This window comes from Malania oleifera, chromosome 9, assembly GCF_029873635.1.
Source record: "Malania oleifera isolate guangnan ecotype guangnan chromosome 9, ASM2987363v1, whole genome shotgun sequence".
NCBI classification, from domain to species: Eukaryota; Viridiplantae; Streptophyta; class Magnoliopsida; order Santalales; family Ximeniaceae; genus Malania; species Malania oleifera.
Window position 1 is genome coordinate 33,934,682 of NC_080425.1, and position 16,249 is coordinate 33,950,930.

A 16,249-nucleotide genomic window follows, 5' to 3' on the forward strand; every position below is an offset into this window, starting at 1 on the left:
AAACTGTGTCTTCAAGGCCTGTTTCAACCCTTCCCAAGTATTGATGGTATACCGATTATTTTGCATGTCTTCACATTTGGTTCTCCACCATAACTTAGCATCTTCAGTAAGATATACTGTGGCATGGTTAACTCGGTCCTCCTCTAGACCAAAGCTTGAGCACTTGAAGTAGTTTTCCAAGTCGAAGATGAAGTTGTCTAACTCATTTGCATTTCGAGCGCCCCCATGAGTAGCGCCCCCATAACATTTAGGTTTAGGCACCCTAATCTGAGTTCCTCCACAGGTATCAGTTATTGGCCTTCGAGACATCTGGGCCACTACATTTAACTTAGTACTCACCTCCTCTAAGTTGTTCTGAAATTGGTTCGTTAGGTTCTAAAGCTTGCCCACCTCCTTCCAATCCTTTTTCATGGTGGCATGGTGCTAATAGATTCTTTGACATTCTTTGCAAGCAAATAAAAATTATCAATTAATTCCCGTAGGGAGGCCTCAAGCTCTGTTGGCTCTCCCCCTTGGGATGTAAGGGATGACATCATGCCCTCAATGTGTTTCATCCTATTCTCAAAGGCTTCCAATTGCCCGATGTTCCTTTGGAAGACCTCAAGCTCTTTGGTTCTTTTCTCTAGGGATTTTATACGTGGAATGAATTTCTTAAGTTCCACAATTCTCATCTCAAGCTCATACACACTATAGAGGTTTCCTCTAGTGTTCTCTTGGGTGACCTCAAGCTTTATTGGCACGCCTCTCTCTTTTGACAATCTGTCACAAATGCTTGGAGTTCAAAGAACTTAGTCTCCAAGGTTTCAAGTTCTATCACTGATTCACTATTGCCTCCAGTGCCTCAACGTGCTTTGTATTTGCAGACTTTGAAGTTCTCATCTTGCCGCTCATGGTGCTCACACTGAGTCACACACACTGTGCTCTGATACCAACTGTCACGGACCCCCAAATTAGACTCAACTAAGGGGCCACACGATACTCGTTGAGGTTCACCCTCGACAGAGTCAGCTAACAATTACATGTTCAATCTTGCAAACATAAGCACCACATAAGTCTCGACAACCACTCATAATCATGAAATATTAATAAAGACACCAATAGATCATGAAGGCAAGAGACATTCATGTTCAATGATAAATAAGACCTACTTATTTTATTCAAATAAGAGAATAACCATACAAGCCATAACATAAGTAATTTACATTCATTTACAAATCCCTGGAGAATTACATGTAAAGCCACCTCTCTTCCCCATTTAACCCCCATTACATTGTCACCCCCTAACACTTAGCACAATGGATATTAGGGACTAAGAAGATATTTGTAGGAGTTAATCTATATGGACGCATTGGAAAGGACAATAAAGGTTATGAAAGAATACATGGAGGGCTTGGATATAAAGATAAAAATGAGTCAGTAGATAATGATCTTAGAATTTGCCATGTCATAGGATCTTATTACAGTGAATACTTGCTTTAAGAAGAGAGAAGAATGCTTAATAACTTTCAAAAGCAGACAAAATAAAACTCAAGTAGATTTTTTCTTTACTAAGAGGATAGATCGTTGATTTGTGTAAGCATCTTGAAGATAAAGTTTAACTACAAAATATAGAGTTCTAATGTTATATATATATATAATTGGAAGAGAAAGGATATAACATGAATCAAATGCAAGAGGACTAGGTGGTGGATTTGAAAGAGATAAAATATAATAAAATCTAAAGATAAAATGATCAAAGAGGGTGATTATATAATAGGAGATAATGTAGGCGCAAACACTCTTTGGAGTAGGATAACTTGCTCTATTAAAAAGATAGCAAAATAGATTTAGGTGAATGTAGAGGAAGATTTTTTACTACTAAAGGAAGTTGGTAGTGGGATCAAAATGTTCAAAAAGCCGTAAAGAAAGAGAATTTGGTGTAAAATATGTCAAAAGCGTAGAAACATGGAAAACTTTGAAAAGTATAAAGAGGCAAGAAAAGAATACAAAAAGGGCCATTAGTGATGCTAAACCTATAGCATATAATAATTTATACGCTAGATTACATACAAAAGAAGAGGAAAGAGATATGTTTGAACTTGTTAGAGCTAGAGAAAGAAAGAGTAAGGACTTATGTAATGTAAAATGCATAAAAAATGATGTTGATCATGTCTTAGTTAGAAAAGATGTAAAATAACGATAGCGAAGTTACTTTAATAAGCTATTTAATGAAAACAAAGTAGAAAGCTTAAACTTAGAATTAGTAAAAAGAGGAAAAAGTTAAAAATTTGAGATCTATTTGCAAAATTAGAGTTAATGAAGTTAAGTTTGCTTTAAATAAGATTAGAAAATGCCAGATGCATCCCAATTGAAGTCTGGAAACCTTAGGTGATAATGGAATTATCTGGTTTACTAATTTATTTAGCATAATTAAAAAAACTAAGAAATGCTAGACGAATGGAGGAAAAATATTTTAATACCTATATACAAAAATAAAGTAGATATTCAAATTTTTAATAAACTTATGAGTCATAAAATGAAATGGTGAGAAAGGGTAGTTGAACAAAACTAAGGTTAGAAATGAGTGTCTAAGCAAATTAATTTGGTTTTATGGATGGGAGATCAACTACAGAAGCAATATATTTTTTAAGAAGATTAATGGAAAATTTTAGAGAAAAGAAGAGGGACTTGCATTTATTGACTTAGAAAAAGTCTATGATGGGGTATCTAGGAAAGTTTTATGATGGATTTTAGAAAAAAAGGGACGATGTAGTTGGTGTATTGATGTCACTAAGGATATGTATGATAGAGTAGTGATTAGTGTTAAGACTATGGGTGGAGAGTTTAAAGAATTTCTAATTACAATATATATGTAAATAAAGGAGTTGCTTTGAGCCTTATCCTTTTGTACTTGTGATGTTCTATGGTGTATGTTGTTTGTAGATGATATTGTCTTGATTGATGAAAGTAAGGGTGGAGAGAATTTAAGGTAGAATTATGGTGATAAATTTTAGAATCTAGAGGTTTTAAGATGAGTTGAAGTAAAACATAATATATGAAATGTAATTGTAGTGGTAGGAGGAACATTGAAGAAAAGATTAAACTTGATGGTTAAAAAATTAATAGCACTACTAGATTTTGATACCTTGGGCTTATTGTGCAAGTTGAAGGAGAAATCAAAGAACGTGTTATAAATAGAGCTAAAATGGGGAGAGTAAAATGGAGAATTACTTCAGGCGTGTTGGGTGATCGTAGACAACAACAACAACAACAAGTCTTAAGTCTCACTAGGTAGGGTCGGCTACATGAATCCTTTTCTGCCAATACACCCGATGAAGGATGCTTTCCTCTATTAGATTAAGGGCTATTAAATCCTTCCTCACTACTTTATTCCAAGTTATTTTACGCCTACCACTACCCTTTTTCACGCCAGACAAAATAACTAATTCACTCCTCCTTATAGGTGCTCTATTTGACATGTGTTTCGAATGCCTAAACTATCTAAGCTGCTCCTCCATTATCTTGTTTTCAATCAATGCTCTGCCTAAATTATTATGGATATGTTCATTTCTTACTTTATCTTTTAATGTTAAACCACTCATCCACCTTAACGTTCGCATCTAAACAACTTTTATTTTTTGTACATGTTTCTTGGTTGACCAACATTCTGAACCATAAAGCTGGCCTTATAGCCATCTTATAAAACTTTCCTTTTAGTTGGGTGATCGTAGAAAACCCTTAAAATTATAATGAAGTTTTATAGGATGATTATAAGAACATCTATGCTATATGGGTCAGAATTTTGGGCAACTAGGAAACAAGATATTCAAAAAGTAAAAGTTGTTGACTTGAGAGTGTTATGGTGGATGTGTGGTATGTTAAAAGATAAATTAAGGAATGAAACTATTCACAGTAAGTTAGGCATAACACTTGTAAAAGATAAGACAAGAGAGGAGCGACGTAGATGCCTTGGGCATGGGCAACATAGGCCAAATAGTGCAACGGAGGAGTGAGCTATTTACCCTTAGTGGTAGTAGAAGGGGTTGGGGTAGACTTAAAACAACTTGGAATGAAACAGTAGTAGAAAAGGATTCATGTAGCCAATCCCACCTAATGGGATGTAAGGCTTGGTTTGTTGTTTGTTGTATTGTCATTTGGTGCTTTCTTTATATATATATTTGAAGAAAAAAAGAAATTTATTTTGAAAAAAAGGATGTGTTGTGTGTATGCTTTTGAAGGATAAAGACATAGTCTGAGAATATTATATAAGAAGGCTAGGTCGAACTATGTGTCACAGTCTCACATCAGATGTGTACTAGGGAAATCATGTTGACGAGGACGTTAGAGATTGGATGGGAGAGCCTGCTATGGGCCCACATTGGATGTGTACTAGGGAGATTTCGGGCTTATAAGGGGCATTTGGGTTTTAACTAAGTTGGGCACCTTTTATAGGACAAACCCGAGAGGCCAGTGGACCAAAGCGGACAATACCTCATCGGAGCTAGGCTCAAGACTATTACATTTGGTATCAGAGCCACCTTGGGGGTACTATCATGTGAGTGGATCTGCCTTGGGGGTTTTATCATGTGAATGGATCCTATATAGAGGTGTAAGCCACTTTAATGAGAACTTTAGAGATTGGATGAGAGGGTCTATCATGGTCTGAGATAGGATATGTAGTAGGGAGATCACGTTGATTAGGACGTCAAAAATCGGATGAGAGAGCTTGTCACGATCTCACATCGGATGTGTTCTAGGGAATTCACGCTGACGAGGATGTCAAAGATTGGACGGGAGAGCCTATCACGGTCCCACATCGGATGTGTACGAGGGAGATCTTGGGTTTATAAGTGAGACGCCTTTTATAGGACAAACTCATGAGGCTAGTGGACCAAAACGGACAATACCTCTCTGGAGTTTGGCCCAGGACCGTTACACTAGGGCATAACATGTTGACAGAGTGACCTGAAAATACTAAAAAATAGAAGTTGTGGTACAAGTAAAGATACAAAAAGCATGGAACTTGTTAACTGAAAAGGGTTTTGAAATATAAGATCTTCTTAGAGAAGTTTGTGGTGGAAAAATGAGAGTCTATGAGGGAGCTGTGGGTTGGAAGTGTATGGTGATGAAATATTGTTGGAAAAGTGGTTTCTAGGCATTGTTGTTGAGTGAGCCTTTGGAAAGTAGTTATGGTTGAATAATGAATATCCTAGTGAATGGGGTTAGAGTTACATAGTGGTGCTTGATTGATCGGCAATAGAGAATTAGCGAGGAAATGATAGAAAATTAAGAGAAAATTAAAAGAAGGTAGCATGAAATAAATGGGAAATATAAAGACAAAGGGTAAATCAAAGCAATACGCCCTTTAGGGCTTAATTTTCAATATTCAAACCTACCTTCTATCATTAAATACCAAGCCTCTATGCAGGCTTTCTCCTAATACTAAATATGGAAATGACCTCTTTGAAATCATATCAGTTCACATTAGGAAACAATATAAAATCCCTAAATATTAGAACATCACATAATTGTAAAATTTTTAAATCATAAATACCTTTTGTCTATGCCTATTATAGACACAAAGGTTTTGTTGAGTGTGATCCCCATCAATTCCCTTGAGGTGAGAAAAACTAGCCATTGGCAGGGAAAGACAAATGTATTGCTCCAATAAATATGTATTTGGGTGATGCAAGAATCCTCCATAACTCATGTAGTGTCAAAAGTAGGTCAATCGGCCCATTTCACGAGTATTGTCCATACCATACTTTTGTAGACGCAACATGCTTGTCTTTTGGAATGTTCTTATATGCATGAGCATGTAACTTCTTAAAAGAATGCTTAGCATTACATTTTGGATAGATACATAGCATTACATAGTCACCCTCATTAAATTTGACATGCTTATAAGCATCAGCAGTTTACTCATGTAGTGCAGTTTTCATAGCAATCTTTTGTCTAACACGAGCACGAAGGTCACCAATATGTTGGGCAAAAAGACTCGAGCAACACAAATGGGCGGGCATTAGGTGGTAAAGGAATAGAGTCAAGAGGGTTATTGGAATAACCATCGACAACTTCAAAGGACTCTCTTGAGTAGACCAATTGGATTATGATATGCAAACTTTGTGGTTGGCAAGGTCTTAAATTTTGATTCAACTCAAATCAAAGCTCTAGAAGTATGGAAATTTCGATTGAAATTTTGATTTCGATGTCAATTTCGATTTGAAAAAATAATGGAAATAAGTAGTAGAGCATGAAATTCTTTTATGAAACTTTAGAAATGGTTCATAGACGTAATAATACAAGTTTTAAGACTAATATATTGCAAGTTAAATAAATCTATGTTGTGTATGAGGTGGAAAAGTTGTAATATGATTTGTGTATCAAACATATTTGTGATATAATGTGTATTAAGGTGTTCAGCTAATACAATTGAAATTCCTAAATCGTTTAAATATTATTTATTATACATATAATGATAATTTAGACATGAATGGTTTAATAAAAAATTTTGTTGTAAGTTTATTTTTTCATATAATTATAAAAGCCCTTGTAATAATCTTTTTGTTTTAATAAAAAATTAGGAGAGAAATTTCATATAGCTCCAAAATCTCTCATTTGAATTCCAAGGAAATTTCACTCTATAGTTTAAAAAATTGACAAGTTCTGCTAAATTTTCAAAATTTTGATAAATTTTGGATGATTCGTTGAAATTTCAATGGAAATTATGTAAAGCGGAAATCGACTGCCATTTCGATTTCGAAGGTGACAGAAATCGAAAATTTTGGCAGAAATTTCGACAAATTTTTGGAAATTTAAGACCATGGTGGTAGGTAACAACAAATCCCAAGTTCCATATGTATGTCCTACTGTGCACCTAAATCAATCACCCTAAGTACAGTTAACAACCTTAGTTTGGCATGAAAAATTGAAAACTTTAGCTAGGTGCCAAGCATTTTCCGTAAGTTCTTCCAAAACTAGATAAAAAATTTCAAATCCTCTATTAGAGGCTATTGATGTAAGCAACCCATGGACCTGAACAATTTCATAAAAAAGGAGCTTGTATATGTGTGATGCATCACTAATTTTTTACAGAATGGAATGGGCTATTTTGAATATATACTGACCTCCAAACGAATGAAATTGGGCTACCCTAGAATGAAGTCCATGCTAATATCCTTCTAATGTGTATGAGGAAGTGTAAGAGGGGTATATAGACAATGCTACTTCTTAGCCTTGGCTAACTGGCAGGTGTGACATTGATAATTAGGCCTAGCAACATATTTATTTAAGGAGGAGCAGTAGAGCCTATCTTAAACTGGTTGAGTGGTCTTATCAGGTTATTGAAATGGCTAGCAAGGCCCGTAGCATGCAGCTTCTAAGCCAAAAAGTTATGTATGGATAGCCAGAAAATTAATCTAATCATGACGGTTATCATCTTGCACTTCTTTGAAAATGGTTCCAAAGTTAGGACAAGAAGTGTACTTTTCTTTTATGTGCTCAAAGCACACTGATTGAGCACTAATAGGGTGTAGAAGTGCAACAAGTCAGCTAAGAGCGTCAAATGGTTTTATTTCCCATACTTGCATGATGTTTGAGAACAAATGTGTGATCTTGGAAGAATTCAACCCATTTAGCACGCTCAAACTAACATTCTTTTGAGATTGTAGATACTTAGGTTTTAAGTGATCAAAATATATGATAAACTCTTGGAGAGTAGATAATACCTCCAATGCCTAAGTGCTCGTGGTACAACAGAGAACTCTTTGCCATGTGTAGTGTATTTTAACTTTGAATTACTAAATTTCTTTTTGAAGTAGGGTATAGGGGTGACCTTTTGGCTTAAGATTTTGTCAATACCTGTCCTAGATAACTCCCCTTTCTTCAAACAATCAATGATGGGAGGCTGTGCTAAAGTTCCTAATAATCTGCTATAATAGGTGGCTAGCTCATGAAAACTAATGACATTACAAATATATCTAGGCTCTGCTGATTTGATATTGCGTTCACCTCCTTAAGGTCATGTGAAATGTCTAGCGCCAACACGACATACACTAGAAAATGACATGATTCTAAAGGAAGGGACATTTCTTAAGGTTAACATATATCTTAGTAGATCTAAGAGTAATGAAAACAACAGGAAGATGGCCCAAGTGTTCCTCTTTAGATCAAGATGTCATTAAAGTAGATGACAGGGAACTTGCCTAGAAAGGAAGATGTGGTTTTGTCAATGACTAGGAAATGTTCTAGTTGCATTAGACAACCCAAAAGGCATGACAAACCACTCATAAAGACCATCTTCGGTCTTGAAAGCAGTCTTTAACTCATTTGCAGGTTTAAGTCTAATTTGGTGATAGCCACTACGTAGATCTTGTTTCAAATAGACCCTAAAAAAGTGCTAATTGATTCAAAATATTGTCCAACCTATGAAAAAGAAAATTCTACTTCACTATGGTTATGTTGATGGCCTCAATGCATATTCTCTAGTGCCATCCTTTGTAAGGGTCATAGGAGTTGGGACAACACATGATTAAGATCAGGCTATCATTCCTTGCAGTCCCTTAATATGTTTCATTTCAGCACACTTCCTAAAGTTCAACCTATAATATAGGATATTTGGTAATTGGGACACGATTACAAAGTCAATAGCATGCTGAATATCTCGTGGAGGAAGCAACTCATTGAGCATTTTCTGTAGTAGCTACATCCTTAAATTCTAATTGGGTAATCTTAGGTGGTTGAGGCTTTTCAGAGTCAAAACATGAACTCTCCTTTTGGTGCTAACGCTAACCAAAGCTCAACAGCCCTACCCCCAGGAAAAAAATTCTTACATGTTAGAAGTAGTACCCTTTTGTGCTAGACACAGCAGAGGTACTGTTTTTTCAATGGGTGTAATTGATCACAAGGTTATTGTCCTATTGCTATGCTTGGACACGCATATGCTTTGTCGCCCAAACTTAATAGGTATTACATCATAGATCCATGCGTAATGGAGGAAGATCCTACTGCCTATCTAACTCCATGGGCAAGTGCAGTGTTTCAATGGAGTATGCACCTATTTGGAGAGATACCTACAACACTTGGAAATCACCAAGGAAGTTTTATCTACTCAAGCAACTCTATATGGACGTGGTAAAATCTTGAACTTGAGATTCCAATCTCTTTAAGGATGACTTCGACACTACATTCATGGAACAATAGCTATCAATGGCAAGCATGCGTATCCCCATGCTTTAGCATAAGTATAGAAGATATTGTTTCAAGTCCACAACTCATGGCTTGGTGGGCTGGCCACTATACAACTTGTAAGTTTAGGTCAGGCATGAGGGTCCTCGTCCTCTTGCTTCTCCTAGGAGTGAAGTGGGTATGACGGTTCATAGATGTAATTATTTTTGCCATTGTGATGGGCATCAGAGATTGGATGGGAGAGCATGCCATGGTCGCACACTAGGTGTGTACTAGTGAACCTTGGGCTTATAAGGGTAGTTCGGGCCCCAACTATATGAGGTGCCTTTTATAGTACAAAACCATGAGGCTAATGGACTAACATGGACCATACCTTGGTGGAGTTGGATTGAGACCGTTACATTTTGTATAAGAGCCACCTTTCTTGAGGTTCCTAGCACTAGGGCACACTGAGGATACTATGCATCTTAGTGCCCCTTAGCTTAGCAATGATGACACTTGATGGATGGGTTTTGTGGTTGAAACTTGACAGCAGTTGACCTCTATCACGAGAAGTGGAGGGGCTTTGGTTGATAGTTTGACAAGCTAATAGAGCTAACGAATTAGGATTGTAAGAGTTCTTTGGGGTAGTAGGAGAAATTGAAGCTTGTGCCCCACAGCTCTATCAAAGGTCATTGGTGTAGATTTACTTGTGATTCCAGCCTAGGGAGTAACTCTCCTCTACATAGAAGTCCTATGAGACCCCTCAGCCCAATGATATGTCTTCTCAAAAGAATTAAGAAAGATTAAGGAAACCTCTTTCTTTAACTTGTTCTTCAACCCAAAGACAAAATTAGGCACAATGCTCCTAGAGTCATAAAAAATGTTGCAATGCAACATCAAGTTCTTGGAAATGAGTCATTAAATTAGCAACACTAATGGTGACCTGTCTAAGATTATACTATCAATCTAGTGAGTGGTTCCTATCATATTCAGGGGCATATTTTTCTTGCAATCTAATTCTCATCTCCTTTTACTGAACCATGGGCAGCCTATTTGTATGCTCTAAGTCACATTGAATTGTCTATCAATATCGCTTAGTAGAGTTATTGAGTTTCATAATGGAAAATAGAACACGGGATGCGTTGGTCAAACTGTACCGCTCAAACTTATTGCCTAGCTCTTGTTGCCAATCTAAGTGGAGGGTCTAAGCTACCATCTTAGGAAGGCACATCAATTTTACATTTTTTGCACTTTCATCATTATTTATTCCTGTGCTTAGGTTGAAAGTGAGCACAATCTAACAATCCTACCGAGTCCATCAACAATATTGGTAAAAGAATTAGGACACCTATGTTGTGGATCAGAAGGGGGAGGACATGCAGCTACGACATCATCACAATGAAGCTCATCTCCTATGGACTCTATATAACATCACATGATGAAGAAGGTTGCCTAGTGGAGGCTTCCGCATGTGGTGCATATATGGAGGAATTACAAAGTGGACTGGACCTAACAGCCGTATGGGCCGAGCTAAAGTGGTGAGGACCTTGGGTTGACAACGATTTTGGTATCCTGGGGTCCTACTTGGGCTGTTACAAATAAATTGTTTCTCAAGATGCTTTTCAAGCAAAGAAAGTTAGTGCTATATTTCTTAACCAATCAACGTTTCGATGATGGTGCAGAACCAGAAATTAGCCTCTCTTTTGCAGAATCCCATGATTGTCTGCTGGAGTTGGTTAACCAAGTTGTGGATTCAGGTTACGGTTTCTTGAAGATGGAAATGGCTAGTTTTATTTGTCTTTCTTTCTTTTTCTTTGGTACCCTGGTCTTCTTTTTGTTTCCAATGGTCCTGATAGGAGGAAATGTGTACAAGTAGGCTCAAGGTAATTTCTATCTTGACAATGTTCACTATTACAGAGTACTGATGCTTACAGTAAGTATGCAAAATGAATGAGTGCCTATGTTGAGGTGTTTGTAGTTGGTTAGGTGCTATTTAGGCAAGCATGACAATGGAAGTTTCTTCAGATAGTCTCCCTATTTTGAAATTCTCTTCAAGGCTGTAAGTAATTTCCACCACCCTAATGCTTCATGTTTCTTTTGAAACTCTTATGGATCTGCTTTGGCTTTTTTCCTTTCACTTTCTCCAAGCATAAGAATTGACCCCCTGATTAATAAGTAGTCTCAAACTAATGAAGCCTCCTGCATTCAATAATATTGAGCACCCTGAGCCTTTATCTAAGTGTTCAACCAACAGGGACCAGAACAAAACGCATCTATAGGACTATCCATTGAAATTCCTTACCATCCAGCAGCAGAATTGAATTGCACCTTCCTGCAAACGGTGAGATTTATACTGAGCCATCATCCAATCTACCCAAATTAAATACCTTTCTATCTGCTTTGAAAGAGTGGTTATCACCATAATGAATCCCTCTCCTCTTATCACTTGAACTTCACAAGTGACTTTGGTTCTTTCTGTGCCAGTGAGAGAAGAACCCTACGTTTCGATGACCGGAAATGGTAGTTGCCTGCAATGGCTTTCTGTTGGAACTTGAGGCCCCTCACATGGTTGCCCCCAGTATATATCCAGCCTCCTATCTATCCAAGTTGACACTTAAACCAATGCATATTTTTCATAACTCTCTAAATCTGTAGAATTGCTTTTGACAAGGTTGAATTTATGAAAATTCTTGAAAACTGAGTAGATATAAGAAATATTTAGAAATATGGTTCATCAGGAAAAAAATATTAAAATTAGAATAGTACTTCTGAAAAATTGATGAAAAAAAAAATTGCCATTCTTTTTATTTTTGACAAATTTGAGTTGTTAGTTAGGGCGTAGCTACAGAGGAGAAAGGGATTTGCCTGCTGTTGACTTTTTGTCTATCATTTTGATCAATCAATTTGTTCATGTATTTAATAAAAAAGATTTTTTGATTGATTTTCGGCTAGGGGTGATCATTTGGCCGGTTCGAGCAATTCGGTCAATTAACCAAATTAACTGAATTATTTTGGTTAAGAAAATTTCATAACTAAACCGACCGAATTAGCCTTGTTAACCAACCATTAACCGACCAAACCGAATTTTCGGTTAATTCGGTTAACCGAATTTAATCGAACCAATTAATGTATATAAAATGTGCTTGAAATCAATTAATGTAATAACACTTTCCACGGGAGATTTGTAAAGAAGTTTGAAAACTTATACCCAATTGAAGCCTAAAACAATCTGGAATTGTTTGAAAAACGACAAAATCAGGTTGAAGGGATGACGCTGAAGCTGTAACATATTAAATTCAAAATCCAGCTTCAGTGTACTGCAGAGTCGCTGGAGTGCGGACTGCTACTGGTCCAGGTCCAGTGGCGACTGCAGACTGCAGCAGCGACTGGTCCAGTTGGCAAGGGCAAATCGACTAGATGAGGGCCGGAGGCTGCGGAGTGACTGGATTGTGGAGTGCCTGCGCACTGCGGAGTTGCCGGAGTGTGGACTGACTGGTCCAGGTCCAGCGGCGACTGCCGACTGGGGCGGCGACTAGTACAGGTCCAGTTGCGCTCAAAGTCGACGCTGGAAAGTGGAGTGGAGTTGGAACCCTAAAATCCCCTGCCGGATAGAGTTAGAGATTTTATATATATATATATATATATATATATTATTATATAATTTGGTTAACCGAAATTAAAATTACCTCAAACTGAATTGAAAACCGAAAACTGAAAACCAAATTTCCCCTAAAATTAAAACCAAACTGAACCGAACTATTTTTTATCCAAGCCGAACCGACCAAATTGGATCAGTTAACTTGGGTAACTCGGTTTTTACCGAAGCTCACCCCTACTTTCGGCTTTTGGCAGTCTTACTGTGATTGGCTCATTTACTGTAGCTGTCCCACTAATTGGTGCTAATGTAGTAGTGCTGAAGGATTTTTTTCCTTTTGTGTAATTTGTGGGATGCACATGTTTCAATTGGGATGCGCATGTTCGGTTTTCTCTACATTTTAGCAAAACTATCTTTTTCAGCTGCAATTTTTTTGGCCCTGCTTCTATGCCTGACACTAGGTTTTGGCTGTTTGGTCTTTCCTTTTTTTGTTTGTGTGCGTATATCTCCGTTATGTCTGAAGAAGCAAGACATAAAAATGTTACTTATAGCTTACAGCTTTTAATTCTTTATAAAACTCTTGTGACATTAATGACAACTAGCAAATAATGAATCAGTCTTAACTAAAGGGCCCCAGTGGTGGAATTAGGTATGCTGTACCCTTCTATTTGTATAGGTTTCAAAAGGGGAAAAATATTTTGTATCCTTCAACTGGCTTACAATGTTTTAGCATTCTAATATATGAATGAGGGGCTGCTGTACTGTTTGCTCTGAAACAAATATTTCTCTCTCCCCCACAAAAAGTGGAAGCACCACGACAAAATCCAAAGCCAATACATTTCGATGTTTGAAGTTGTTGCAGGCCTTTGAAATGTGAAACTTTTGATGGCTAGATTGTTAGAAAATTTTGATATGTAATATATTGTGGAGGCTATGGTTTTGGAGACGTTGACAGTTAATGCGCACTTTGATCTTTTGGTAACATTTTTTTTTCCTTCTTTTTTAGTTTGGACGTGCTTGGACTTTGGCTACTGTAGTTAACCTTCTTTACTTGTTTATACCTTGGTATTCAAACTTTTAAATTAACATCCATTTTGGATCTTTTCAGAAAGGTGCCGCTGCTTCTGCGTTAGGATCACGAGTTCCTCCATCTGAACCTGTGGGCTTAGGCCATAAACATGATGCAACTGTGGACATTCCACTGGATACAATGAATGTAATAAAGTTACAAATATATATTGTTACGATACACAAATATGCACATATATATTTATATATATGTTTATTTATATATTTATCTATTTGATTCTTCTATATTCTTGAGAGAGGGTTTCTATATTTTATTTCTTATGTATATAGGATACTAAGAAGAAAGAGAAAGAACTTGCAGCCTGGGAAGCAGACTTGAAAAGGAGGGAGAAGGTTAGTTTTAATATTTTATTGAGAACTACTCTTCATGTTCTCTCTTATCTTCTCTTAATTATAAGCTTCTCATTAGCTTTAGTAAGTTTCCATATCTGCTGTTAAAGTTAAGAAATATTTTTGCACACAGACAGATATGTACTCTCTCAAGACACACTTTGTTTGCTGCTAAATTTACGGATGCTACATTTTACTCACTAACTTGCCTTCTGTAGGACATAAAACGAAGAGAAGATGCTGTTGGCCAAGGTAAGTTATGGGACTACAGTGCACAATGTCCATTGTCAAGCATAATTTTGCTACATGATGTGCTTGGATGCTAAATCTAAATAATTTTGAAATTTTGTCTCAGCTGGCATTCCCTCAGATGATAAGAACTGGCCACCATTTTTTCCAGTTATTCATCATGATATTGCTAATGAGATACCAGTTCATGCTCAAAGATTGCAGTATTTGGCTTTTGCAAGTTGGTTAGGTATGGATGTCATTCTTTTGGGTTTTCAATTTGTAAGTTCTTGGTTTAGGCTTTTGGCCATATTATAGCACCTTTTCTTTTATTCTTGCTTAAGAGATCTCCTCCGCCTTGTTGTCCTTAACTTTTCTTCTAGTTATCTTTGTTTATTGTGTTTCATATTTTTTTAAAAAAAAACAATGATAATTTCATTGCCTCAATTTTGTTAATAAATATTTTACCTTGCAAATTTTAGGAATGTTGACATGGTTGCTTTGGAAGTAACATCTCCAAGAAGAAGCACTCATGAATTAAATTGGTGTAACAATTGCTATACTTCTCATTGTATTAGTTAGGATTGCATTGTAATATCCATATCCTTTCTCCTTCTTATTCCTTTTGGCAGGTAAGTGTTGTGGAATTTTGAAACTCATATTATTGACTATTTTCTCTTTCCACAATTGCCTCCTTTATCCTATCCAGATTTATTATAGGAACTAGGAATATAATTGTCTAGATTTTGGTTGAGTCTTGACCTTCTGGTAAGGGCGTTACATTCAAATTTCAAGCCAGAAGGCCACATGTTCAAGTCATAGAAATGGCCTCTTCAATTGTGGAGGTAAGGTTGCCTGCATCATCCCCCAATCTGAGTCTCAATGTGGCATGGGAGCTTTGTCCACTGTGTGGTGTGTTACAATATTCAAGATTTTAACTCCACCTTTTTGCACAACCTGAAGCATTCATGGTTTCCAAGAACCAGAACATCATGTACAGCTGAAATGATTTTAATTATTTGGTTGGGATTAGAAAGTCCTTTACAATTCAGATCAAAGCCAAAATGCTACCTAAAATTCAACAGCATCTTGGAAAGCATCCTCATAATTGCCTGGATGTGAATTCTAAGTTTCCGTGTGACATTTGAGAGGGTGTGGGTCATCAGAACTGATGAATTTAGTTGGGATTGTTTAGTAGTTTTTTTACCAAACTTTTGCAGAATTTATTGTTGATTATTCTTAATTGCAAGAAGTTGCTTTCAAATATGAACTAATGCTTAACAGCGAATCCATTTCCTTGGATAGCATGTTTGCTTTCGGTGTGCTATTTGGGGAAATAATTTATGAAATGGAACTGCCCTGAAAAGAGAATGTTGGCATAAAGTGGTTTGATTGATGATTCCAAATCCTCACTCCCTCTTTTTAGGTGTACTTTGAGGCCCTAATTCTTAGTTCAAACTACAAATGCTCACATTTGAGGAATGGGTTAGCCACATCAATGTTGTATGCTCAAATGCCACTGCTGCCTTGTTGCCCCTATTTTTATCTAAGTAGGTTGCATCCTCACTGTAATTGCTGCCCTAAACATAGCTGCATTCCCTCTGCCACCTTTGTGCCATGAGCATCATCATTACCATCACTGCCAAGTTTGGGCCATTAGTTCTTTGTTCCCTTCGCAATAATTTTGTTCTTTTAGTCTACTCTTTTGTCTTCAAGAAGAGTTTTCAACTGACAGGAAGGGGACAATTAATTCTGATAATGGGATTTTAAATATTGGAAATGAAGCTAGTATAGGAAAGTTTCATCCAACTTCACAATGCCCCTGTTTCCCTTTTTCTAGATACTAGTAGGTTTGATAAT

At 36.8% G+C, this 16,249-nt stretch overlaps 1 protein-coding gene across 1 annotated transcript in view; it reads left to right on the forward strand.

The window, feature by feature from the left end:
- Positions 1 to 16,249, forward strand: part of LOC131164526 (secretory carrier-associated membrane protein 4) — a 40,923-nt gene that overhangs the window by 4,100 nt on the left and 20,574 nt on the right. Inside the window, exons 2-5 of the mRNA XM_058121790.1 lie at positions 13,851 to 13,958; positions 14,102 to 14,164; positions 14,380 to 14,413; positions 14,517 to 14,639. Coding sequence (XP_057977773.1) covers positions 13,851 to 13,958; positions 14,102 to 14,164; positions 14,380 to 14,413; positions 14,517 to 14,639 — 328 coding nt within the window. The remainder of the gene's footprint in view (positions 1 to 13,850; positions 13,959 to 14,101; positions 14,165 to 14,379; positions 14,414 to 14,516; positions 14,640 to 16,249) is intronic.